The 24,038-nt window shown below is 48.8% G+C and overlaps 2 protein-coding genes across 2 annotated transcripts; one reads left to right on the forward strand and one right to left on the reverse strand.

Annotated features, from left to right (window-relative positions):
• The first annotated feature begins 1,684 nt into the window (after positions 1-1,684).
• On the forward strand, positions 1,685-7,901 carry LOC116796718 (1-acyl-sn-glycerol-3-phosphate acyltransferase alpha-like). The gene is made up of 6 exons (XM_032707555.1): positions 1,685-1,881; positions 3,174-3,307; positions 4,196-4,371; positions 4,608-4,703; positions 5,226-5,298; positions 7,745-7,901. The coding sequence occupies exons 1-6, from the start codon at positions 1,697-1,699 to the stop codon at positions 7,891-7,893; spliced, it is 813 nt and encodes a 270-aa protein (XP_032563446.1). The 5' UTR covers positions 1,685-1,696; the 3' UTR covers positions 7,894-7,901.
• A 2,800-nt stretch (positions 7,902-10,701) lies between these two features.
• LOC116796871 (myeloperoxidase-like) lies at positions 10,702-23,356 on the reverse strand. Its single transcript, XM_032707856.1, has 13 exons — positions 23,293-23,356; positions 22,342-22,435; positions 21,326-21,501; positions 20,593-20,716; positions 20,041-20,170; positions 18,916-19,116; positions 17,033-17,348; positions 15,679-15,839; positions 15,044-15,296; positions 13,647-13,817; positions 12,612-12,849; positions 11,977-12,194; positions 10,702-10,774 (listed from the first exon to the last, which is right to left on the reverse strand). Exons 1-13 carry the CDS (start codon positions 23,354-23,356, stop codon positions 10,734-10,736), a joined length of 2,187 nt encoding a protein of 728 aa, XP_032563747.1. The 3' UTR covers positions 10,702-10,733.
• Between the last annotated feature and the right edge of the window lie 682 nt (positions 23,357-24,038).

The raw sequence follows: 24,038 nt of genomic DNA on the forward strand, positions 1-24,038 counted from the left end.
GATGAGATATAGGAGAGGTTAACAGGCATTAGGAAGGGAACTCTTTGCTGGATCAGACCTTGGAGAAGCCCGAAGCAGCTGTGGTTGGTCTCTATAAACCAATTCCAAAAGGAGCTGGTCTCTGCAGCACCAGTACAGAGGGTCCTAGTGCCATGATCCCATGTGGGACGTGGGATGCTTGTCTTTTCCATGTACTGGGGCAGGGACAGTGCAGAGGCTGTGGGAAAACCTTTGGCTGCCTCTGCTGTGGTTGCAGGGAAGCCCTGGGAGAGCTGAGCAGTGAGGCTGCAGTTACTCCTCTCCAGTTTGTCCATGAAAGACAGAAGAATGGTCCCTGGATTAGCCACAGGAGCAGAGGGCACAGACAATGCCTTTTTTTATTATCGTGTTTCTTAATGAAATATCACACATTCTTGCCCAGTTTATTGTCCTGGGGGGTTTGACCTTGCTCTTTAGGTTGCAGGTGATGGTCAACGTGGTTTCATGGGTCCTCGGAGCATTTCCTTTTTAGAATCTGCAGCTTTCAGTCCTGGCTGGAATTCAATGCCATTAAATATCAGTTATTTAATATTGTTGCTCTTCTGAAGTGCTAGAGCAAGGCCTGTCATGCAGATGATGTATCACACGAGGTTTCTTTTCCAGCCCAGTCGTCCCATCCATTGTAAAGACCCTTTTCAGGCAGTGGTTTTAGGAGATGAAATGCAGTTGGAGCAGTCTCAGGTTAAATTTGCGTTTTCCTGCTTCACTCCCTCCTTATGCAGATGCTACCTGAACATCTGCCTGCCTCTGGCCATGAAAACCTTTGGAGGAGCTGCTCTTGCTTTGTTTATCTTCTGGTCTCGATTTGTGGCACTTTTCCCACTTTTCCCACTCTACATGCAGAATGTCCAGTTGCTCAGCTTGGTCCCTTCGATGCCTTCTGAATGTGTGGTGCTTGCATCACTGGTTTTCCCTTTCTGTCTCCTCCATAATAGCAGTTTCTGATTTCCTGGACATCTTGCAGCCAGCTCAGTTGGTGAAGTTCAGGTGAGACAGCCTGGGGTCATAGAATCACAAAATCATGGAATGCTTTGAGTTGGATGAGACATTAAAGCTCATCTCATTCCACCCCCTACCATGGGCAGAGACACCTTCCACTAGCCCAGGTTGCTCCGAGCCCCATCCTTGGATACTTTCAGGAATCCATGGGCAGCCAGAGCTTCTCGGGGCAACCTGTGCCAGGGCCTCTCCACCCTCACAGGGATGAATTTCTTCCCAATATCCCATCTAAACCCACAGTGCCTCTGGGCAGGGTCTCTGCTGTCCGACACATCCCGCTCCCTCCCACTAGAGATTTTCTTAGAAGTCCTCAGGGTTCCTATGCCCAGAGCCCCCCAGAAGGGGGGCTGGCTCTGAAGGCACATTCCAGCCCAGATTCACCCAGCCCTTGCCCCCAGGCAGCTTTGCTATTGCATGTTTGCCCCTCCTGCCACCCAACTCCTACTCAGAGCTGCTGGTGTGTCCTTGCTAAACCAGCTTCCCACGGTGAGCTGAGCTCTGAGCAGGGAGCACAGCCCTGCTGCAGCATCGCTCCCAAACCTCCTTCCAGCTGTGCACCACCCACATGTAGCTGATCCAAGGAGTCTCAACTCTGCTCCACAACACCAGGAGCTGGTGACTCATTCCCTGCTCGGTGAGCACGCTCCGGGCTGGAAGGATGGAGCTTTTCCTCCTTCACTACCCATTCACTTGCCTGTTCGTCGCATTTCTGGTCCTTTACCAGGTGAAACCTGCATTCAGATTCTTCTGCAAGATGACCTTCTACAAGCTGTGGTTCTTCACCATAAGCATTGGGGTTGTCATCCTCAGTATTCCTCGTGGACGGAACGTGGAGAACACGACGTGAGTGGTCCATGGCTTCTTTCTGCTCGGGGCATTGATAGAGTCCACTCTCTCCAGTGCTTTGTTTTGGAGGGTCCTGGGAGCTGGGGGGTGGGAGGGAGGAATTAGTTGTGTGGTGGTGTGGGGAGATGACAGACCCTGTAACTCGGTGGAGGGGTGTGAGTTTCAATACTGGGTTTGGGTTGATAGAACAAAGAACAAATTACAGAAGGAAAGGATGGAAAAGGTGACATTGATTTACCAAAGTAGGTAATGCCAACTACCTGCATGAAATGCACAGGCAAAATAAGTTGCTGTTTTTATTAAAACTTTTTTATCTGGTCTTTGGAGCTGTATTTCCCTCCCCGTGGCTGAGCTGAGCTCCCCTTCCCAAGCTGTGTTGTGAAAGCCACTGCAGGTGCTCTTCTCTTCCTTAACTCCCTTGTGAGCCAGTGCCCACCTGAGTGGGCATGAGCAGACACTGCCACAGTGCAGTGCTGGCACCTGCACTGTCACTGGTGTCCCCACCACTGCAATGGCAGCAGTGTCCCCAAGTCTGGCAGTCCCTCAGCCCCATCCCCTTGCTGCCCATCCCCTCTCTCCAGGCTCCACAACGAGCTGCAGACTCCCCTGGGGGCTGCCTGGTGAGGGTACAGGTGTCATCAGCAGGGTGAGGTGTGTGCTGAGTGGGCAGGAGAAGTTGACTCTGCTGCATGTCACTGTAATTCTTGTGCCCTTCTGAAGTGCTGCAGAGGCAGGATTTACTGCTCCACTGTCCTGTGCTCCAGTAGGAATCCAGATCTCCTCACAGAGCATCAGCCCCTTGCTTTGAAAAATTTGCTTCACTTCTTTACTTTGGTGCCCAACTTTTATTATTTTTTTTATTTCATTTTACCAATACTTCTTAAAATATGGCTCCTAGAATTGCAGCTAGAGGCAAACCTCTCTCTTTGCACAACCTGGGCAATAGCAGAGTTAGGCACAGCTTATTGCAGCCTGTGTTTGATCCAGCAAGGTGTACAGGGAAACAGAGTATGAAGGTGTGCTGTGAATTGGGATATTTGGTTGATCCATGGAATTTCTGTAGCTGTGGTTGCTGAACCATTGGTCTTGCACGGCTGGAAGGAAACCTGATAGCTGGATCCATGTTGTCTAATGAAATGATAAGCTGCAGAGGCACACTAATTGCTCTTCTCCAAGTTCTGGGTCAAATCTGGGTCTGTGGAGAAACAGGAGCACTGCCTGACGTGGGATGGTTTGGATGAGCAGTGTTTTATTCAAATTTCAGCATCTCTTTGGCTCCTCTTTTCCAGGTTTTTTCGCACATTGGCCCTGCCACTCAAATACATCTTTGGTATGCAGATAGTGGTGAAGGGCAAGGAGAACCTCAGGACTAAGAAACCTTTCGTGCTGGTGCTGAACCACCAGACCTCCCTTGACATTCTGGGTATGTGCTGATCCTGCCTCCTGCTCCTGGCCCCAGGTGTTTGGAGGGGTGGGTTGTACCAGCTCCCAAGTGCCACAGGCAGAGGGGCAGGAGTGGCTGTTACACAGTCCTTGACCAGCCAGACCCAAGCCAGGGCTGATCTCCAGGGTGTTAGAGGCAGGTTTGATCTCCAGGGTACTAAAGGCAGGTCTGATCTCCAAAGTATCAGAGGCAGATTTGATCTCCAGAGTACTAAAGGTAGGTTTGATCTCTAGAGTATTAAAGACAGGTTTGATCTCCAGAGTATTAAAGACAGGTTTGATCTCCAGAGTATTAAAGACAGGTTTGATCTCCAGAGTATTAAAGACAGGTTTGATCTCCAGAGTATTAAAGACAGGTTTGATCTCCAAAGTATTAGAGGCAGGTTTGATCTCCAGGGTATTAAAGGCAGGTCTCATCTGCAGAGTATTAAAGGAAGGTTTGATCTCCAGAGTATTGGAACCAGGGCTGGTCTCCAGGGTATTAGAGGCAGGGCTGATTTTCATGGTATTGAGGCAGGTTTGATCTCCAGGGTGTTAGAGGCAGGTTTGATCTCCAGGGTATTGGAGGCAGGTCTGATCTCCAGGGTATTAGAGATACTTTCAAGCTGCATCAGCTTCACCCAAGGAATGAGGGCAAGACTCTCAGCTGACCACAGTTGTGTCATAGCTGCTCTCCTTCAGTACCAGCAATAGTCCTCCTCTAACCCTGTGGTTGGTCTGGAGACCCCCAGGATCCCATTCCCAGGGATTCTAAGGGTCAATGAAGCTGCAGGGATGGCATCTCCCAGGGCAGAGGGCTGTAACCCAGTATCTAGGGCAACTCTGAGTGCAGATGACGACTTGCCCTGCCCTCATTGTCCCCTTGCAGCACTGATGGAGATCCTGCCAGACCGCTGTGTGCCCATTGCCAAGAAGGAGATCCTGTACATGGGCACCTTCGGCCTGGCCTGCTGGCTGGTGGGGACCATCTTCATCGACCGCAAGGACAGGGAGGGCTCCATCAACACCCTGACAGAGGTGGCACAATCCCTGCACAAGGACAATGTGAGTCTGGGGAGGAGCCTCTGGAAAACACAAGCCTTGGCGTGGGTGGAAAGGGATCGCTGTCTCTGGGCTGGGCGCTGAGCAGAGCAGAGTGAGAGCATCCCTGGTGGGTTCAGTGCGTTGTGTGTCCGTGGAGGGGAGGTCAGGAGCACACAGAGCAGTCCCAGGGGATCGTGGTGGCTCAGAGCAGCACCTGGAGGTGCCTCCATCTCAACGTCCTCTCCCTCCCGCTGCAGTTGCGCGTCTTGATCTTCCCCGAGGGAACTCGCAACCACGGAGGCTCCATGCTGCCCTTCAAACGTGGGGCCTTCCAGCTGGCTGTGAAAGCCCAGGTGAGACCACCTGCCTCCTGCCCCTTGGGGTGGGCTTTGCCTTGCCATGGTCCACCAGCAAAGCAGGCTGCTGGTCCCTGGTTTCCCCGTGGATCCAACACGCACCCAGGAGCCCACGAGGAGTTTGTGGGTGGCACAGGATGGGGCTGTTTCTGGGGAAAGTGGAAAACCTTCCTGACAGGTTGGGGAAAAAAAAGTGTGGGGAGGGTCTTGACAAGAGCCCTGGACCTGCCCAGGCACATCCTAATTTGCCAATCCGCAATTGTTGGCTTAAATACAGAGATGAAAATGTAAAAGCCAATGGTGAGGATGTGGGGTGATACAATTAAATGATCTAAATATCCCAATAACCCCCTGAGTATCTGCTGTGAAGCTGATGGTGATGATTATCAGCAAGGTGCAGAACTGACCTGAAAACAGCAGCTGCATTTTGGAGGAGGCATGGGGAAACATGAAAATTCACTGTAAATGTGAATATTCACTGTAAATGTGTATGTTCACTATAGATTGTCTCCCTTCCAGGTCCCCATTATTCCTGTAGTGTTCTCATCCTACAACAGCTTCTACAACCAGAAGGAGAAGAGATTCACCCCAGGTGAGGATGACCTGGGGCAAAGAAGGGGCTGGGTGTTGGCAGAGCACAGTCCTTGGAGACATGAGGTGGGTGGGCAGATCCGTGATGTGGAGACAGCAGCCAAACAACAGCACTTTGTGTCTTCTTGGTGGGAAAAGGGAGATTTCAGGCATCACTTTTGCCTCTCCCCTTGGATTTCTTGGAAAATGTGAGGGAACCTGGAGAAGCAGCAGAGTCCTGGGGCAGGTCCTGTCCTGGCCCCATCACTCTGCCCTCAGGTTCTTGGGGAATTGGGAAACAAAAACAATCATGGAGCTCCAGCAGAAGTCACCCTGAGAATGTGTCCCCCCAGTTACCATGTTTCATCCAAGAATTTCTGCTGCTCACTGATAGAATGTTATGGGGGGAAAAAAATGACAGAAGTCTTGGGTTTCAGAAGGAAAATGCAGAAAAAAATGTTACAAATTCCAAGAGAGGAAAGCATTCCATCCTGTTCCTGCGCTCCCTTTGCTGCTGCCTACCCCAAACTGGGTTTCTACCACTTCCCACCCTTCCCCAGGCCAGCCCTGCTGTTTCCTAAGGGGAGGATTTGCATCTGGGATCCTCATCCCTCCCATTGTTGTGCCTGGGTGTAGTCATTCCCTCGCAGGCAGACAGCTGGAAGGGAGAATGTTAAACACTGCACTGGCTGCTTCCACTCACCATTCACCTGCTGGGCCTGTCCTCTCTCTGTTCCTCACACACAAAAACCTTTGGGGACTGGAAATGTTCCCCCACTTGGGGGTTGATAGGACCAAGAGCAAGGATTCCTCCCCACCACATCCCTGCTCAGAGCCCTGCTCTAGGAAGTCAGACAATAACAAGGTGGGGAGGGGTCTCTGAAGCAGTTGAACCTTTTGCTTAAAGCAAGGCCAACTTAAAGACAGTTGAATTTGCTTTGTGCCTTGTCCAGACAAGTCTGGATTAACTCCAAGGATGGAGATTCCACAAATTCCCTCAGCTTTTTTAGGAAAGACTTTTTGCTGTTGCATGAACATTTGCCTTTGTAAGAACTTCCCTCCCCCTGGGAGTTCATAGTTAGCTGATCTCTGATCCCATGGATAACTGACCTCTAATCCCGTGGTTATTGGACCTCTAATCCCATGTTTTACTGACCCCTGAGTCCTTTCCCAAGTGGCTGTTGAACAGGTAGGACCTTCGCTGCTGGAGACAGAACCCCAGTCAGTTTTTCTTGCACATTCCCACTTTTCCCTCCCACGAGTTTTGCCAGGGCTGATCCTGAAGATGTGCTACACGTGGTCAAGATTCCTGCACGTGGAGCAGGCTGGTCCTCAGGCCAGGCCAGCTCACTGTGTCCACAGAGGCTCTGGGTGTGCTGATGAGCCTCTGGAAGGCCACACTCCGTGCCTGGTGTTGACACTGCCATGCATGGAGCACGTTTGGTGTTTGCTGGAAGTCTCTTCTGCCCCAACAGATCTGAATTTTCAGCACAGACCTGTTGTCACTCAGCCCTTTCTGTAGGGCCAAGTGCAGTGAGGAGCCAGCCTGGCTTTGGGTGTGAGATGTGCAGGCAGGGAGCACACAATCACAGAATCACAGAAGTGTTTGAGTTGGAAGAGACTTTAAGATGATCTTGTTCCACCCCCTGCCATGGGCAGGGACACCTTCCACTAGCCCAGGTTGCTCCAAGCCCCGTCCAACCTGACATACTCTTTTCTGTTGTGAAACTCTCTATGCTTGTTTTTGCCTCCTTCACGTGACTCTGCTTCCAGCACTGCTGGATCTTATTTCAATGCACATGTAAAGACATGCAAGAACATTAGAGAACACCACAGACACTCCCCAGATCCCCAGGTGGGTGTCTGGTGTCTGTGCAGGCACTGTCTTGTCTCTGCTGGCCAGAAGAAGGGCCTCTGGTGCCAGAGCAGAAGCACACGATGACACCTCCTCAGTATATTCTTCCAGTTTGCACCAGTCCATCGCTTGGCTGCTTCCCCAGAGGAATCTGACACACCAGGGAGTCCTGGGCACAATTTCCCTCATTCCAAAGCCTGTTTCTGGAAGGAGGGACTCTGCTAGATTTGTTATGCACAGATCAGAGCATGGCCAGTTCAGGTGCGCTCACATCTCCTTCTCCCTGCCACCATCTAGACAGGCCCTGAGGTCTTTCCACTGTGCAAACCCATTCTACGTGAAACATGGCATTGGATTTGAGCAGAGATTCACCTATTTCCATACTTTTGATTCTTGTGGGTGGGAAAAGCATGGTGTGGGTTTTTGCTGTGTGCTCCTGGGCCACAGCTGGGTCCCCACACCACTCTCAGTGTGTGAATGAGGGCATTTCCCTTCTTTTCTCTCCTGTTCCTTGACTGGCACCAATCCTCCTGCTGCATCTTCTCTTGCTCTCTCTACACCACTCACACGTTCCCTTCCCCTTCTCTCTCACCCTCCTGCCTCGCTCTTCCAGGAAAACTCATCATCCAGGTCCTGCCAGAAGTGGAGACTCTCGGCCTGGGCCCGGACGATGTCCCCAAGCTCACCGAGCAGGTCCGTGACTCCATGCTCACCATCTACCAGGGGATATCAGGAATGACGAACGGAGCTTCCCATCAGTGATCCCCTCTCCCAGCCCCAGCTGTGTGTGCCACAGCTGAGGCCATGGCAACCACAGGAAGGTCTGGCAGCAGAGACGGCCTTGGATTGCAACCCTGACGTACCAGAGACGGGCTAAACATCCACCAAGGAGGAGAAGCTTCCAAGCGTAGGTGGTAGTGAGAGGGTTTTGCCATGTCCCTTCCAGGGAACTGTGCCACCTGCATGGACAGACACACCACGGGCAGCTGGACATTCCTGCCCTCATAACCATGGGAACATCTCTCCAGCTGGACTCCAGGCAGAGCTGGACCCTTCCTGGGATCATCAGTGCCTGCTTATCATCGCCTTTTCCTATTCAGAGCCAACAAGGTGGAGACATTTATCCCAAGCCTGTGGCCATCCTGCCTGAGGAAGCGGCTGCCTTGGGGTTGGAGGGCTGCCCCACTCCCCTGGAAACACAGTCAGGAGAAGGCACTATCTCCCACCTTTTCCGTGGGGAGGATTTGGGAGGAAGCCAAGGCAGCTTTGGGAGAGGGGAATTAAAGCCCTTACATGTCTGCAGGGCCTGGTGGTCTCTTTGGGTTTTTTAGCCTTCCTTTCAAGCAAAACAAGATTTTGCCTTCAGTGGTTGGCCAGATCTTGAAAGTGTGAGAGGAACATGCCTGGGGACTCAGAAAGCAGAGGCAAACAGCAGGAATATGTTGCCTAATATCCTTCCCATGCCCTGATGGAATCGCCATCCCTGGAAGTATTCAAAAAACATGTGGATGTTGTGCTTTTGGGCATGGTTTAGTGGTGGACCTGGTAGTGCTGGACTAATGGACTTGATCTTAGAGGGCTTTCCCAACCTGAATGATTCTGTGATAATTCTGTGATAATCTCCTGATTTTTAACACAACCTGTGTATTTTTCAGCTCAAACACACTCTGGGAGCTGCAGCTCCTGATTTCTGAATCCTGCCTGGTTCTGCCCTGGCTTCACAGTGTCATGTCTTGCCTTCCTCTGCCAAGGCCACCACAGCCTTTCCCCGCTCCCCACACACTGGGGACTTGTGGAGCTGCACAGTCCCCAAATCCCATCATTTCCCCCGGGGCCCTGGCAGCTCCAGGCAGCTCCTGTGGGTGCCCCAGGCCGTGGGTGGGCAGTGGGGCACGGGGTTGAGATGGACATGACTTGGTAGCACATCCCATGGCAAAGCTCATATGCTGTTGCTGCAGCCCTGGGGTTCTACCAAGCATCTCCTTCACTATTCTTCACCACAGAGGCTCCCGTTACACTCACAAGCTTCACTCATAACTCTGCCTTATGCTGCTGCCTTCTTGCTCCCAGTCCCCTCCTTCCCTCCCAGTCATGCCAAGGAAAAATGGAAACTTAATATGATTTTTGCATCTTTGGTATTTATTGACTTGCAGTGTCCTGGAGTGACCATCCCGGCCAGGTGATGAATTTTTAGCCCTAATTCTTGTGGTTTACACACATAAGCCAGTTTATGGTTTGCTGCTTTATGCTGAAATGTTGAGCTATGAACCACAGCCAAAGAATGTTTTGCACTCAAGTTGGACAAACACAGAATCACAGGTTTGTTAAGGTTGGAAAAGATCTCCAGGATCATCAAGTCCACCCTGTGCCCCATCCCCACCCTGTCCCCCAGCCCAGAGCACTGAGTGCCACCTCCAGTCCTTCCTTGGACACCTCCAGGGATGGGGACTCTACCACTTCCCTGGGCAGCCCCTTCCAGTGCCTGACCACCCTTTCCATGGAGAAATTCCTCCTGATGCCCAACCTGACCCTCCCCTGGCACAGCTGGAGGCCGTTCCCTCTCCTCCTGCCCCTTGTTCCCTGGGAGCAGAGCCCGACCCCCCCCCAGCTCCCCCCTCCTGTCAGGGGGTTGCAGAGCCAGAAGGTCCCCCCTGAGCCTCCTTTTCTCCAGGTTGAGACCCCCCAGCTCCCTCAGCTGCTCCTGCTGCTCCAGCCCCTTCCCCAGCTCCGTTCCCTTCCCTGGACACACTCCAGCCCCTCCATGTCTTTCTTGTAATGAGGAGCCCAAAACTGGACACGGAATTTGAGGTGTGGCCTCAGCAGTGCCAAGTACAGAAGGACAACCACTTCCCTAGTCCTGCTGGCCACACTAGTTCTGATCCAAGCCAGATGCCCTTGGCTTTTTTGCCCACACACCTGGACACACCTGGGCTCATGTTCAGCCTCTGCTGAGCAGCAGTCTCAGGTCCTTTTCCAGCTTTCCAACCACTCTGCCCCAGCCTGTCATTGATGCCAGATGGAGATGAATGCACAAGATGGGTTTTATTACTGCCCAGAACAGCCAAACCATACAGGTCCACTGTAGAATTCAAATAAATTTGTCTCTAGGCTTCAAGACTCCAGTGTCTTCAGAGACTTTTGATCTTGCTGATGAAAAACAGCCAAAACAGCTTTTGCTCTTGCGCAAAACGAGATTAGGAAGGTTTAGATAAAGGTGACATGAACTTGGTCATTTCTGAGTAGGTACAAAGGAAAAGGAATTTGATTTTGAAATGCAAGCATGCCAAACCTCCAGGTTTGACACCCATTCAGGATGGAAAGTAAAAAATTTGTCTTAATTATGTTTTTAGAGAGTCACAAAACCTCTGATCAATTTTTTTTAGAGCAGTATAAAATAACACTTCATTGCCCTTCCATTTGGAGGCTTACATTACCGGAAATTTTTAGAAATAAATAGTATTAAAATCACACTACAGGAAATAAAACAGTTGCCATAGCCTTGAGCTCCCCTCTGGGAAACCACGTGCTGAGGTTCAGTCGACAGCAGCCACTGGAGCCCGATGGCCAGGCAGGAATTTCCCAGGAGCAGCTCAGGGCCACCATCAGGGGTTTCCAACACTGGTTTGAGCAGCAGGACTAGAATCTGCCAATGAAACAGGAAAAGCTGCTGAGAGGCAGAAAGCCCTTCCTGGGCACTCTGTTTCCCCCTACATTTTTGTCACCCCTGTATCCTTGCAGCTCTGAGGCCGAGGTGCTTCCAGCCTTGTCAACAGGTGATATCAGAGAGCCCTTAGGATGGGGGGGTTGAGGGCAATTTCTTGGTGCTTGAAAAGGTTAAACTTTTATCAGCTGCTTTTGACACCCTGGAATTTCACTCTCTCTGGGTTATGAAAACAGGTTATGAAAACACTTCAACTTCCTCCTGGACTGGTGATAAAAGAGCCACAGGAAGCAGCTCAGCATATTTTAGTGACCATAAGACTATGATAATAAAAGAAATGAGACAACATTGTTTGGAGAGAAGGTAAGTTGGACTCAGCTCCTAAAGAATGGGGTGAAGTCACCAAAATTTAGCCTTTACATCAAGTGCAAATATCTGTTTTAAACAACAGTGTTTCCCTCAAATAGTTAGTCAAACTGAATACAGGAACTTCATGGTCTGTGCCTTGCAGAAGGACAGAGCAGGGGATTCCCAGGGATTGTCATCATCTATAAATGGGTTTCCAGAAGGAAAAAAAACCTAATCCACTCTGCAAGTCTTTGTTCTCCCACATAATTTTCAGCTGGGAGAGCCTGTGCCAGAGGTGTAATTGTAGGAGGGCACAGTGAGTGTCCACATCTCTCAGATGAAGACCCATCATCATCTCTGACTGGGTGTGTTAAACTGCTGGTGTGTCAAAGCTACTCCAGATATACCTTAAAATGCTTTAAAACTTTAGGGAAAGCAAGGGGAGGGCAGGGACTTGGAGCAGCAGAGTAAGAATTTGGAGCAGGCTGACCAATTCCAGTTGATTTTTTCATGAACACCCTTCCTGTGAGGTAAGACTATGGTTATCCTGGCATTTATTAGAGAAAGACACATTCAAAAGGGCCAGAACAGACTGGATTTTCAGGGATTTTCCACCTGCTTGAACAGGAAGTGGCAGGTTAATAAAGGATGATGAAAGGGATGGATCACACAGAGACCCAGCCAACAGCACCTCTGCCTCCGGTGCTGTCTGAGTGCAGCTGAATGCACAGTCCTCTTTTTGGGGGCAGAGTCACCATAGAAACCTTAATTTTTTAGGTGTGGAGGAGACATTGTAGGGCATTTATTATTTTTGACAGGCCTCAGACCACTGGTACCTTTTGTGCCACCCTCAGGTTCATCTTTCCAGGGTGAGAGGTCGAGCCCGTCGATCTCCTGGCAGTCAGTGAAGTCCTCGGGGTAACTGTTGATCCTGAACACATCCCTGGGTATCTTCTGGATACGAGTGGTGTCACAGAACACCTTTGACAGGGTGATTTTTCTCAGTGCTTGCAGCTGTTGTGGAGTGAAAACTCCTGGGTTCTCCCACCAGAACCTGCAAGGATATTTTCAGAAGCAGTTTGTGGTCTCTGGTTACCTGCCAAGACGGGACCTGACCAAGGTGAGTCTCTGCTCAGATCCACCCTGATCCACCAGGCAGAAGGCACAGGCTTTTGGGAAGAGGTGTCTCCAGCATGGCCAGATCTTCCACACAGCAGCTCCAGGCTGCTGGGATTCAGTGATTTATCCTCCCCTTTGTGCCCCGAGAGCAAATGTCACCTCAGGCAGAGATTAGTGCAGATCCCCCATGGTCTGGGGCTGCTGCTCCTCAGCCTCATGGATCTGGGCTGCAAAAACGAGTCCTTTGGCCACTGGACTAAAATCAAGATGTGAGCCTTGCTGGGAGCACTAGGTTGGATCAATGTCAGCGTTTTCCCCCCTGATAAATGCCCCAGGGAATGTTGGCTCTCACCTGTCCCCATCCCGCAGGTTCCTGAACTGGGTGCCAATGATGCAGGACAGGAGGGGTCCCACCCTGCCCTGGGGAACCACAGGCTCTGCGACCGCCCCGATCCACAGGTCGATGTTGTCCGGTGTCCCGTACACATCCAGGAACTTCTTGGCCAGTTTGGGATTGCCAAGCACCTCAGAGAATTCTTCCACAGTTTGGGGTTGGGAGAGCCCACAGAAGCCCCTCCAGGCGTTGTAACCTGCAAGAGCAGGAGCAGCAGCTGAGCAGAACCCACCACCCCGTGGCCCCACCACCTGCCTTGGCTCAGGACCCCTTGGCCCGTGGGCAACATCTGCTTCTTCTCATGGCATTAAAGGAGCTGGAAGCTGCTCTTGGCTAGGAAGTCACAATGTTTTCAAAGGTCCTTTCTGTGTCTACACACTAAACTAACAATTTGGGTTGTCCTCGTGACTACAGGTTAGAGCTCTCCTGTTGGTTACAGCTCCCTGGTGCTGAGGGTGAGTGCACCAGTCCTTGCAGCTCTGGGAGGCAAAATTTTGGGGGTTGAAGTCCTAGAAAAGAGCAGCATTTGGTTGTGCTTCACCCAAGAGTACTTGTTCTTCTGCAGCACCTCATACCTGAAGTCACTTCTGCTCAGAGCCCAGGGCTGTCAGGAGGCACCAAATCAGCACTGATGGGCAAAGAACAAAGTACTGGTGGCCTGTCTAAGGCCACGTGAAAGCTGAACTTGGTCACTTGGTACCTTCTGTATCCCACATCCCCACTTTGCAATACACCACTGTATCTCCCCCTCTTTACTACTTTGTCCCAACTATCATTTTTTATTTCCAAGCCTTTTGTCCTTGTCTTAAAATTTTATAATGCAGAGACCTTTTATTCCCTGAGTTTGCCTGTGTACCCACCCTTCACCCTCAAATCAAGGCACTCTTTCTTCCCACTGGCATGGGAAAAGCTCAATACATTCATGGAACTGCTATAAACAGCAGAAGAGAACAGAGTATTGTTCAGAGCAGGGGTGGATTTGTGCCTCCTTACCTGGCAGGCCGTGGTCTCTTCCCCGTTGCATGTTCATGGCTGCTAAATCCAGCCCCATGACCTCCAGCTGTTCAAAGAGGTGGTTCTGGAGCTCCTCCACCATCAGCTGGTTCTGTTCCATCTTCTTCGCGTGATCCACCACCATGCCCCGGACCAGGGGGTCGATGCCTCCTGCAGCCATTGCGAACCAAGGAAAGGCTTTTTGTGCCAAGTTGCAGCTTTGGGTGGTCCCTTTTGCGCAGCTGGAAGAGTTTACTTGGGCTGGGTGGGGTTTTCCCAGCTCCAGATTTCGACATGTGTTTGTGGAATCATAGAGCCACAAAATGGTTTGGGTTGGAAGGGACCTTTAAGATGGTTGAGTTCCACCCCCCTGCCGTGGGCAGGGACATCTTCCACTAGACCAGCTTGTTCCCAGCCCCATTCAACCTGCCCTTGAACATTTCCAGGGATGGGGCAACCTGTGCTAGGGCCTCACCCCCCTCACAGAGGCACGTGTATGGATCTGTACATGTCTGCATATGCCAGCAGATGAGGCCTAACACAGCAACTAAATTCCTTATCCCTCCCCATCCCTCAGCCTTTCTTTCCACAGCCCTAAATCCACTTGTTGTCCACCAGGATCTCCAAGTCCTTTTCTTCTGCTCCTCAGCCCACCAGTCCTCAGCATGTCCCGATACACGGGGGTCTGTCAAGGTTTAGGCTTTGCAATGGAATTCGTTTTATAATTTGCTATTAATTGACAGATATTTATTAAAACACTAAATGCAACGATAGAATCAACTCATGTCTGATTGTCTGTGTCTGTTTTGTAACCATTAAGGAAACAGTAGAATTAAAACACAGGAAAATGGGCTGCACATCTGTATTTTGGTACGTTTTCCATGATTAGATAATTAACCCATTTTGGAAGAGACATTTGTCCTCCTTGGAAAAACCCATGTTGGGAGACCTAAGCTGTGTAATAGCAGGACCTCACAGCTCCATTTAGAGCCATGAAGAGAGACGGACACCACAAGGAAGGGACAAAGGTGTCTCAGCTCAGTTAAATGGGGTGCATCACCCTCTGGAGATGCCTCCTAACTAGAGGGGGATAAAACAGCTTTAATTGACCTAAATTTTGGTGGCTGACACTTGGCACAGGAGCAGCTGCACCATCTCAATGGATGTACAACACTCACCCTGTCGGGTCTCGCTGAGCTGGGAGCAATTCAAGGAAGGACTGGATGTGGCACTCAGTGCTCTGGGCTGGGTGTCCAGGTGGGGATGGGTCAAAGTTTGGATTGGATGATCTTGGAGGTCTTTTCCAGGCTTAATGATTCTGTGACTCTTTGTCTGACCTCCACGTGAGCCTCAGGACCAGACCAGGACCGTCCCCACCTCCCCCCACCAATTCCTACCTTCCGTTATAATTCTCCAAGTAGCACAGAAGGTCAGATGAAGAGGGACATGGGAGAAGGAACCCAAAGGCTGGAAACCCTCATCCAAGCGGGACACAAAGGGCTGCACTGAGGTGTGGCCGAATCGGAAAGCCAGGGAAAAAACGTTTGAGGCTCTGGGATCCACCTCCTCATCATAACCACGGTACTGAGGGATCCACTTGCTGGTCTCCTCAGCCAGCAGAAGTGGGAGGTAATCCCTGTATGTTATTATCTGAAAGAGCACAAAAGCAGAGTAAGTTGCCAGAAGCTGTAGCAGAAATGCCATAAAAATCAGAGCACGAATGTGGACTCTCTGTGGCAGAATTCATTAGGATCTTCACAAAAACAGATGTAGCAGTGGCATGATATAATAAAATTATTTTTAAATGCAGAATTAATAAATCAAATAAATAATTGATACATTTAATATAATATGTAGCTGGTAAGTTCATTAAATAAAGGATAAGAAAGCTCTCTGGGTATCCATGCTGTCTCAGATGGATCATCCTTATTCACAATTTCCAGCTCCCATGAACAACTCCACTGATTCCGCAAAGCAGAATCCTGGAGGGAAAAACACATTCCTGAGTTTAAACATCCCGCAGTGACCATACCTGGTTTATGGCAATCACAATCTTTCGACTCTCCTGGTACAGCTTTTCCCCATCCCAGTGGGGATTTAATTCCCTCAGCTCCTTGACCAGGCGATTGTGCTCTCGGAGAAAGATCGTGTGCATGGTAGAAAGTCCCAGGTTTTCAGTCACACGTTTATCCCCTACAAATAAAAATATTCTCTGGGCAACCCATGCCAGGCCCTCACCACCCCCACAGGGAAGAATTTCTTCTGTATATCTAGTCTTAACTTCCCCTCTTTCTGTTTGAACCCACTACTCCTTGTCCTCCAGTTTCTGGCAAACAGTCCCTCTCCAGCTTCTTTGTAGCCCCTTCAGATCTTGGAAGGCTGCAGAGGTTTCCATACAACCTTCCCTTCTCCAGGTTGAACAGCCCCAACTTTCTCAGGCTGACAACTGACATCCAATTAATGAATGGTGAATTCTAGGTAGGACAAAAAAAAAGTCCCTGAGAAGTTTTAAGCACTGGTGGTTATTCTGTTGAAAATTTCTATTGAAAAATTCTCCTGCCTTTGAGAAGACTTTTAAAAAAGGAGGAGGCTTTGTTGTAACTTTTGGAAAATTACAATAATGTTATGTTTAATTAATCGATTATTTCTTGATTTTTCTCTTTTTAGTTTGGGAGGCAGCTCCTTGTCTTCCACCTCACACAATCGAGTCTTGAAGCACATGTGGTAGTTTGGTCTGGGCCTTCCTTGGTGACCAGTTTGTAACCAAGGAAGGGCCCAGATTTACCCAGTATTCCCTACGATTTTTACGTAAGCCAGACTATAAGAAGAAAGGAGGAAAGACCTTGGCTCTCTTTCCTTCTGGCAGCTTGGAGGTGCAGGTTCCCTAGTGTTGAGTCTGCCGTGTCGGGGAGCGAGGCCTGGTAAGGCCTTGTCGACCTTGGGAGGCGGAGGTTGCCGGTGATCGTTCCAGAGCGACTCTCCGTTGTCCCAAGGAGAGTAGTAAGATAGTTTTTTTTGCCAATTCTTTTAGTTGCTAGATATTGGGCTACTAATTGGGATATATATATGTTTTATTTTGGTTTTGTTCCTTTTTTCCTTCCCCCTTCCCTTTCCCTTGTGAAATTGTATATATATTTCAATTATATATAACTGCAACATAAGTGTAAATATATTTATATATATTGCTTTAGTTGTCTCTCTCTCATTTCGGTTTTCTTGGTTGTTTTTTTCTCCCTCTTCTCCCTGAGGTTTGGGAGGGGGGGGCTTCTTGTGGTAAGGTTTGGAGACTTGGCAGGGAGCCAGCTTCAAACCATATCACACCTCATCCACCCAACCATGATAATCCCTTCAGACTCTGAGGACACACCCCAGATCTGCACTTTTACCTGCTTTAAAGCAGGGGATGTTGGCGCCCAGGTTGGTGAGGACACAGACGCTCTTTGTCACGTTCTCAAAGGGCAGCAGTTCCAGCCCCGCGTCCGTGAAATCCTGGTTCACGGCCATGAGGCCCAGCTGGCTGGTGAGGTTCCTCAGGCTCCTGGCCAGGGCGCCGTCGCTGCCGTACAAGGTGCTGGCATCGATGAAGGAGGTGGCGGCGTTGAGCTGCTCCCGGGAGAACGCCCTGGGATTGCACACGGGGGCCGACTGGACAAAGGGCATGCAGGTGTCAGGCCTCACCACCCGTGGGTCATCGGGGGGGAACTACACAAAAAATCATAAGTGGCTTAGCCAGGAGTCTTACTTAAATATATATATTTTTAATATATATTTATTTATATATATTTATATATAAAAATTATAAATATATATTTTATACATAAAAATAGAAATGGAAATATAGTATAAATATAAATAAATAAAATATAAATATAAACAAATAAAAAAATAAATATAAATACAATATAAATATAAAATAAATATCAATATAATTATGAAATAAATATAAAAATATAAATAAAAATAAATATAAATAAAAGTATAAATATAAAATAAATATCAATATAAAATAATTACCAATAAATATAAATAAACATATAAATATTAATGTAAATATAAATACAAATATATAAATATAAAATAAATATACATAAATAAAATTATGAATATAAACATGATATAAATATAAAATAATTATCATTATAAATATAAAATAAATATAAATTAATATCAATAAATATAAATTTAAATATAAATAAAATATAAATATAAATATAAATATAAATATAAAATAATTATCAATAAATATAATCAAACCTATAAATATAAATATTAATGTAAATATAAATACAAAAATATAAATATAAATATAAATATAAATATAAATATAAATATAAATATAAATATAAATATAAATATAAATATAAATATAAATATAAATATAAATATAAATATAAATATAAATATAAATATAAATAGGGGTTTTTCACACCTCAAGATAGGGTTAAGAAAATAAGCCACGGACTTGTTCCCAAGGGGTGTCTTTTATTGACTGGGGAACTTGGCAAAAGTCCAAAGGGACACCACACAAGCTGGGCAAAAAATGTTCCACCACAATACTGACTCAGCACATTATTAATCCGCAACATTAAAGTCAGAATCCAGTCCCTCCATGACACTTAAGTGAAGATCCAACCCCTCCAGCTCCAAGCGACCCAAAGCATCAAGGAAGGAGCAAGGAAAGAGAAGCAGAGGGAGCAAGAAGAGAGAAGGAGAAAGAGAGAGAAACAGATCATGGAGCTGCCATTGGAACCTCGTGGCAGACCAGCTCTCACCTGTCCAGATGGCAGGGACATGTGGCAAACATGTGCCTTTGGTTTCATCTGCTCTAGTCCCTATGGCCAGACCCTCCAGGTCCCACTGGCCACTCCGGGGTTCCAGGGCAGGGTGAGGGGCAGTGTCCTCACTGTCCCTGCCAATCTGAGCCAGGTCAGGGGTTCCAGGAGCTGTGGGGTGTTATAGGACAGTGTCCTCACTGTCCCTGCCAATCTGAGCCAGGTCAGGTGCTCCAGGAGCTGTGGGGTGTTACGATTTTCTGGGCCTGTTTGTGAGTGGCAGTACTCCAGGGCTTCTCCATGGGCTGCCATGAGGGACATGAGGCCACCCCATCTCCTTGAGGTTGAACCCATCCCTTCCCCCTCCACATACACCCCCACAAGGTGGTTCTGACCCAATAATTACTCCTCTGGTGTCTAACAGTGGTGCCTCAGGAAGTCCTGTGCCTTTATTTCTGTTGCCTTAGGAGAGCGTGCGGTGGAGAGAGGGTCAGTACCTTAATGGGGAAGCAGGGGGGCTTGAAGGCACAGTCAGTGTGGCACAGGAGCTCCAGGCTGGCTCCTTCCCCGCTGGCAGGGGCCAGGTCTATGTCGTGGTTGACCCACTGGCCCCAGTGCATGAAGACCAGAGAGAGCTCCTGGTCTGCAGTGACGTTCTCGTTGGCCGTGTGAGCGATTTCGTTGGACACTTTCCGAACCTGCAGGAGGGAAAATACGTGTGACTGTCTCTGCCATGGTGAATTCACCCCTCAAACACCCACTGTGAGACCACAGAATCACTGAATCAGAGTCACTTGGGTTGGAAAAGACCTCCAAGATCATCAAGTCCAACCTTGGATCGAGTATCCCCATGCCCACTAAACCCTGTCAAAGTGCTGCCATGTCTGCCTGGTTTTTGAACACTTCCAGGGATGGTGACTCCACCACCTCCCTGGGGATCCTGTTCCAATGCTTAACCACTCTTTCAGGGAGAATTTTTTCCTGATATACAATCTAAACATCCCCTGGTGCAACTTGAGGTCTTTTCCCCTTGTCCTGTCACTTGTCACCTGAGAGAAGAGGCCAGTTCCTACCTCTCCACGACCTCCTTTCTGGCAGCTGTAGATCATGCACGAGATGATCTTAGATAAGCTCATAAGAGTTAATTATGGCATTGAACAGATCCATGTCATTCCCAACTCTATCCAAACAGGTGTTATAGGTAGGAACCCTCTTAACTCCTCAGTCCTTCAGCCAAACCTGGTTTCATGGAAAGCCTGTTATGGCTGGAACTTCCTCGTGCACACATCCAGGAAGTCAAGGAGATGGCTGAGGAACACCCCGGCCTTGTGGTTTGTACAAGTGTCCTGTGTACCTGAGCTGCAGGTGCTGCCTGCAGCAATCCCTGGGCTGTGCACTTTGGAAATCACTTGGTGAAGTGTTCCCCACCTTTTTGCCCATGTCTGTCTCCAACAAAAAATATCACCCCAAGCCGTAACTCAGTTCTAGAAAACCAGCCTCAGAGCAGCTCCTGAGCTCAAAAATCAACAGTTCCCACTCTAGATGTTACCACTGTTTCCCTTCAGATGGGTGCAGTGAGGGCAGTGTCCATCCTGAGAGCTGGATTAGGGTAAGGCTCTCACCAGGGGGAGTGGGAATCCATTGTAGTGCCTTCCTTCACTTGCTCCTCTGGGAACAGACACTCCGTCCTCGTACACTGCCGGGAGCCAGCGGGCAAACCCACGGTTGGAGGACCCCAGGTGAGGGTGTCTTCTGCAGCATCACCGGGAAAGCAAACACTGTTATCATTTCAAACACAAAAGGTTTGTACAGACTAACATTTCACAGCCCTTTACTCCATGTCTGATCACTCTGGTCACACAGGTGAGAGCAGGAAAATACTAAGAAGAAAATTGCACCAATGTTAATTACTGCAGAGAAAAATTAACCATTTTGACATTTAAAAAACCCCAACATTCCTCATGCCGTTATATAAATTTTATTTCGTATTTATTTCTACATTAATTTTACTTGGCATTTAAATCTCTGTAGCATCTCTGTCCCCCACAAAATCAGCTTCACAGCAGGGCCATCAGCAGTGGGCACCCTTCTTGCCCTTTCACAAATGATCCTAAGCCACCTCCCCTGGGTCAGGTAGTGATTTAAGACCCTCCTTGTCCACACACAAATCCCACCTGTTGTTGCACTCCCCGGTGATGGTCCGATAAATGTCCTGCTTTGGGCATTTAATGGGACGAGTCTGAGAGTAACAACCAGTGCCTCTGAAAATCATCTCCTTCTGCTTTCTGCTTAGCAGGTCTGCAAGAGGAACCATGGAAAGTAACATCTGATCTCACTCTTTTTTTGTTGTTTTAGCTTCTTAGTGTTCCAGGTGAACCTTTGAATCAGCTGAATCAGAGCTGTAGGTATCCAACATCTGGGTTTGAACTGTTAATTTGGAGTCTAAACCCTTTTGTGGATCAGCTTTCACCTCTGGACTAGGGAAACTGGGTGGGCATGGAACAGCTTTCCAGGGGAATATGGGGAGCACCATCACCAGCAAGGGTTTATCCTAGGCTGGGAGCAAAATGATGAGTTTGGAGAGTGGTACAACCCAGGTGTGAGGGCCAGAAGTGAACCATGGATGGTTCTCAGTGGTCAGAGTCTCCTGGTAGTCAGAGGATTTTGTCCCAGGTTTATCACACTTATTGTGAGCCTGTTTTTATCATCAAAGATAGGAGATGATGCCAAAGGTGATGAATAAAACACCCAGGGCTCTGCTCTGCCTCTATTCCCCCGGGGCTGTCAGGGGGAAGGGTTTTATCCCCAGTTATTTGGGTCATGGTAGAGCTGCTCCCTGACACTCCTGCTGTGGCACATTTTCTGCTCTCAGCTGCTTGTAAAACATTTTGGTTTAAACCACATTACCTGTGACATTGAATCTCTGCTCCCCAGAGAGATGCAGCTTCCTTTTGAGGAGTTTCAAAGTAGTTTCCATGTAGTCAGCAGCCCGGACTGCAGACCTGGTTCTTCCCACAGGGTCCTTAAGGTGCTTCAGGAAATCCATTGGGTTGGCAAGCTTTTCCTCCAGTTTTTTCTTTAAGCTGAACACAAAAGAGTCCCATGAAGTGCTTTCTCTGAAATCAGACCTCCTTTGTCAGGCTGGGCTGGGTGTAATTAGTCGTGACAGCACTGCTGGTTCACAGGCAGGCTCTGCCCACGTGGGACAAACTGTCTGTGCATCAGCACGTCAGCTCAGACAATCTGGGCAAACAAATCACTGTGATGCCCAACTCTGAGCCTGCATTACTGCCTTGTCACAATAAATTTTGTTATATCAAGTGGAAATCCAGACCAATGAACTGTGACTGCATAAGCCTTTACATTAAGTGTGTTGCAAGATGTGTTCTGTGAGCAGAGGGACAACCTCGCTCCTGTTCCATCTCTTCCTGGTCCCATGGCTTTGTCTTGCTGCTTCCATAGGGTAGGTGGAGAGAGGCTCCTTCCCAAACCATCCTGCTGCCTGGAAGCAGCCTTTTGGGACAATACACAGAAGACACCTGAGCTCTGACTTTCTCTGACACTTATTTGTGACAAGATGTCCATCTACACAGTTGTGGTCCTTCTGGAGAGGGGCAGAACTCCAGCAGCCAGGAGAGGACTCACATACCTGGAATGTCCATTCCACTATGGACTAGTGAGAGGTGCCCATGGTGGTCTAGATGAGGAAGTAATAACTGAGGGGGATGATAAGTGGCCCTGGGACTGAGACAGAACACTAGAATGCAGCCAAACTGGGCAAAAGGATCCCTCCCACTCTGCCAAGGAGAGCCCTGGAACAAAGGCTTCTCCATAAGAAACATGCATTGGAAAAGAGAAGAAACACACATATATTTGATCCTATTTCCTTATAATATGGGGGCTCTCATGCAAAAGGGACTCACCTCCTTCGGGCCTGTAAATATGCTGTGTCCACCAGCTGCCTGGCCTCACTGATGAGGCTCAGAAGAGACGAGTCTGACAGTACCTCTGAGACCTCTGTTCAGGAAAAAAAGAGAAGAAAAAGCAGAACTTGAGGGTACCATGTAATGTACCCCAGGAGCAGCAGCTCCCACACCTTTGCTGGGTGTTGTGGTGCTCTGATCCGCCTCCCATGCTGTTCCCACGGGTGTTCAGTGACACCTGCACACCCTTGTCTGTGGTTCTCCTGCTCATCTGTCTCATTGCTGAGGTCCCGATAGTCACAGTCCTTGTTCTGGTGGCTTTTGGAGGCTTTTAGGGAGCTATTTTTCATCCTTTTTTCCCCTGAAGCTACTAGAAGCACAGACTCTGTAAGGCTGGAAAAGACCTCTGAGACCATGGAGTACAACTATTAACCCAGCACTGCCAAGGCAACCACCAGTGCCACATCCACAGGCTTTTTGAGCACTTCCAGGGATGGTGACTCCACCACTGCCCTGGGCAGACTGTTCCAATGCTTTCCATGAAGAAATTGTCCCTCATATCCAACCTAAACCTTCCCTGGCACAACTTGAGGCCGTTTCCTCTCATCTTGTCCCTCATTTCATGGAAGCAGAGCCTGACCCCCCCCAGCTCCCCCCTCCTGTGAGGGAGTTGCAGAGCCAGAGGGTCCCCCCTGAGCCTCCTTTTCTCCAGGCTGAGCCCCCCCAGCTCCCTCAGCTGCTCCTGTCACTAAAGGATGATCATACGCTTGGAAAAGCTGTTGGTTAAATAGGGAATTTCCTTTGGGAAGTTTCTTAGGTGTTGACTTCAGTGTCAGTGGGTCAATCCCCAGGATACTGCAGTTGGAGCTGTATCTCACTGGGAACTCAGGCTGAGTTTCCATTCACACCCTTCCCAGCACAGTAGCAGCCAAAGGACAAACACAAACTCACCATTCATTGAGGACTCCGTGGCCCCGACCAAGCAGAGGGTGATGATGGATCCTAAGAGAGTCATTCTTGGGTTTATGCCTGGAGAGAAATGCAACACAAATCCTCTGGATGGGCAGGGCTTCACTGAAGCTTCAGGAGAGGTTTGGTTTGAGTATCTCTTTCAGGATCCAGGAATAAAATCCCGTTGCCCTCTCTCCAGCTCCGTCAGCAGGACCTACAGAGGTGTTGGCAGCACACAAGGACATCCCTGTGGTGTGGGACCTTCAGGAAACTGGGCTGAGGAGCTGCCAAAGAGGAGGCAGCCAAGTTCAGTCCAGCTTCAGTGATGGAGAATGTTGGGAAGTTGTGATGGAAGAGGGAAGTGTCCTGCTGGCCTGACTTTGGGAATGTCCACAAGTGGCTGTTGGAAAGGAGATTGACCCCACACATCCCTCTCTGCCCCCTCTGTCTTGCTACTGAACAAAAGTTACCACACCTATCACCAGTCCTCCAGCCTCCAGCCTCCCCTCTCAGCCTTCCTGCTGCTCCCTGAAATTTGTCTCTATTCCTTTCCCTCATAAACACCAGAAATCTGTCCTCCTCAGGGTCTCTCACCAGTGCCTTCCCTCAAAGGGGATTTTTAGCCAAAACGTTGCCATTAGATCTAGCTTAAGTAATTCAGTCAAACCCTGTTTGGATCAGGGAAGACAAACAAAATTTGGAAGAACTAATGATTTTCTCGCAGTGGGGAAGGTTATCTTATATTT

Source organism: Chiroxiphia lanceolata, chromosome 20 (assembly GCF_009829145.1).
Source record: "Chiroxiphia lanceolata isolate bChiLan1 chromosome 20, bChiLan1.pri, whole genome shotgun sequence".
NCBI lineage: Eukaryota > Metazoa > Chordata > Aves > Passeriformes > Pipridae > Chiroxiphia > Chiroxiphia lanceolata.

Bases quoted from the DNA above. Each gene is read 5' to 3' on its own strand.
- LOC116796718 (XM_032707555.1), top strand. From the start codon at position 1,697: ATGGAGCTTTTCCTCCTTCACTACCCATTCACTTGCCTGTTCGTCGCA. The intron at 3,308-4,195 runs GTATGTGCTGAT...GTCCCCTTGCAG, and splicing joins GACCTCCCTTGACATTCTGG to CACTGATGGAGATCCTGCCA. The intron at 4,704-5,225 runs GTGAGACCACCT...TCTCCCTTCCAG, and splicing joins AGCTGGCTGTGAAAGCCCAG to GTCCCCATTATTCCTGTAGT.
- LOC116796871 (XM_032707856.1), bottom strand. From the start codon at position 23,356: ATGACTCTCTTAGGATCCATCATCACCCTCTGCTTGGTCGGGGCCACG. The intron at 22,436-23,292 runs GTGAGTTTGTGT...TTTCCTGAACAG, and splicing joins CACGGAGTCCTCAATGAATG to AGGTCTCAGAGGTACTGTCA. The intron at 12,850-13,646 runs GTAAGGAGGCAC...CTGCTCTTGCAG, and splicing joins AAGAGACCACGGCCTGCCAG to GTTACAACGCCTGGAGGGGC.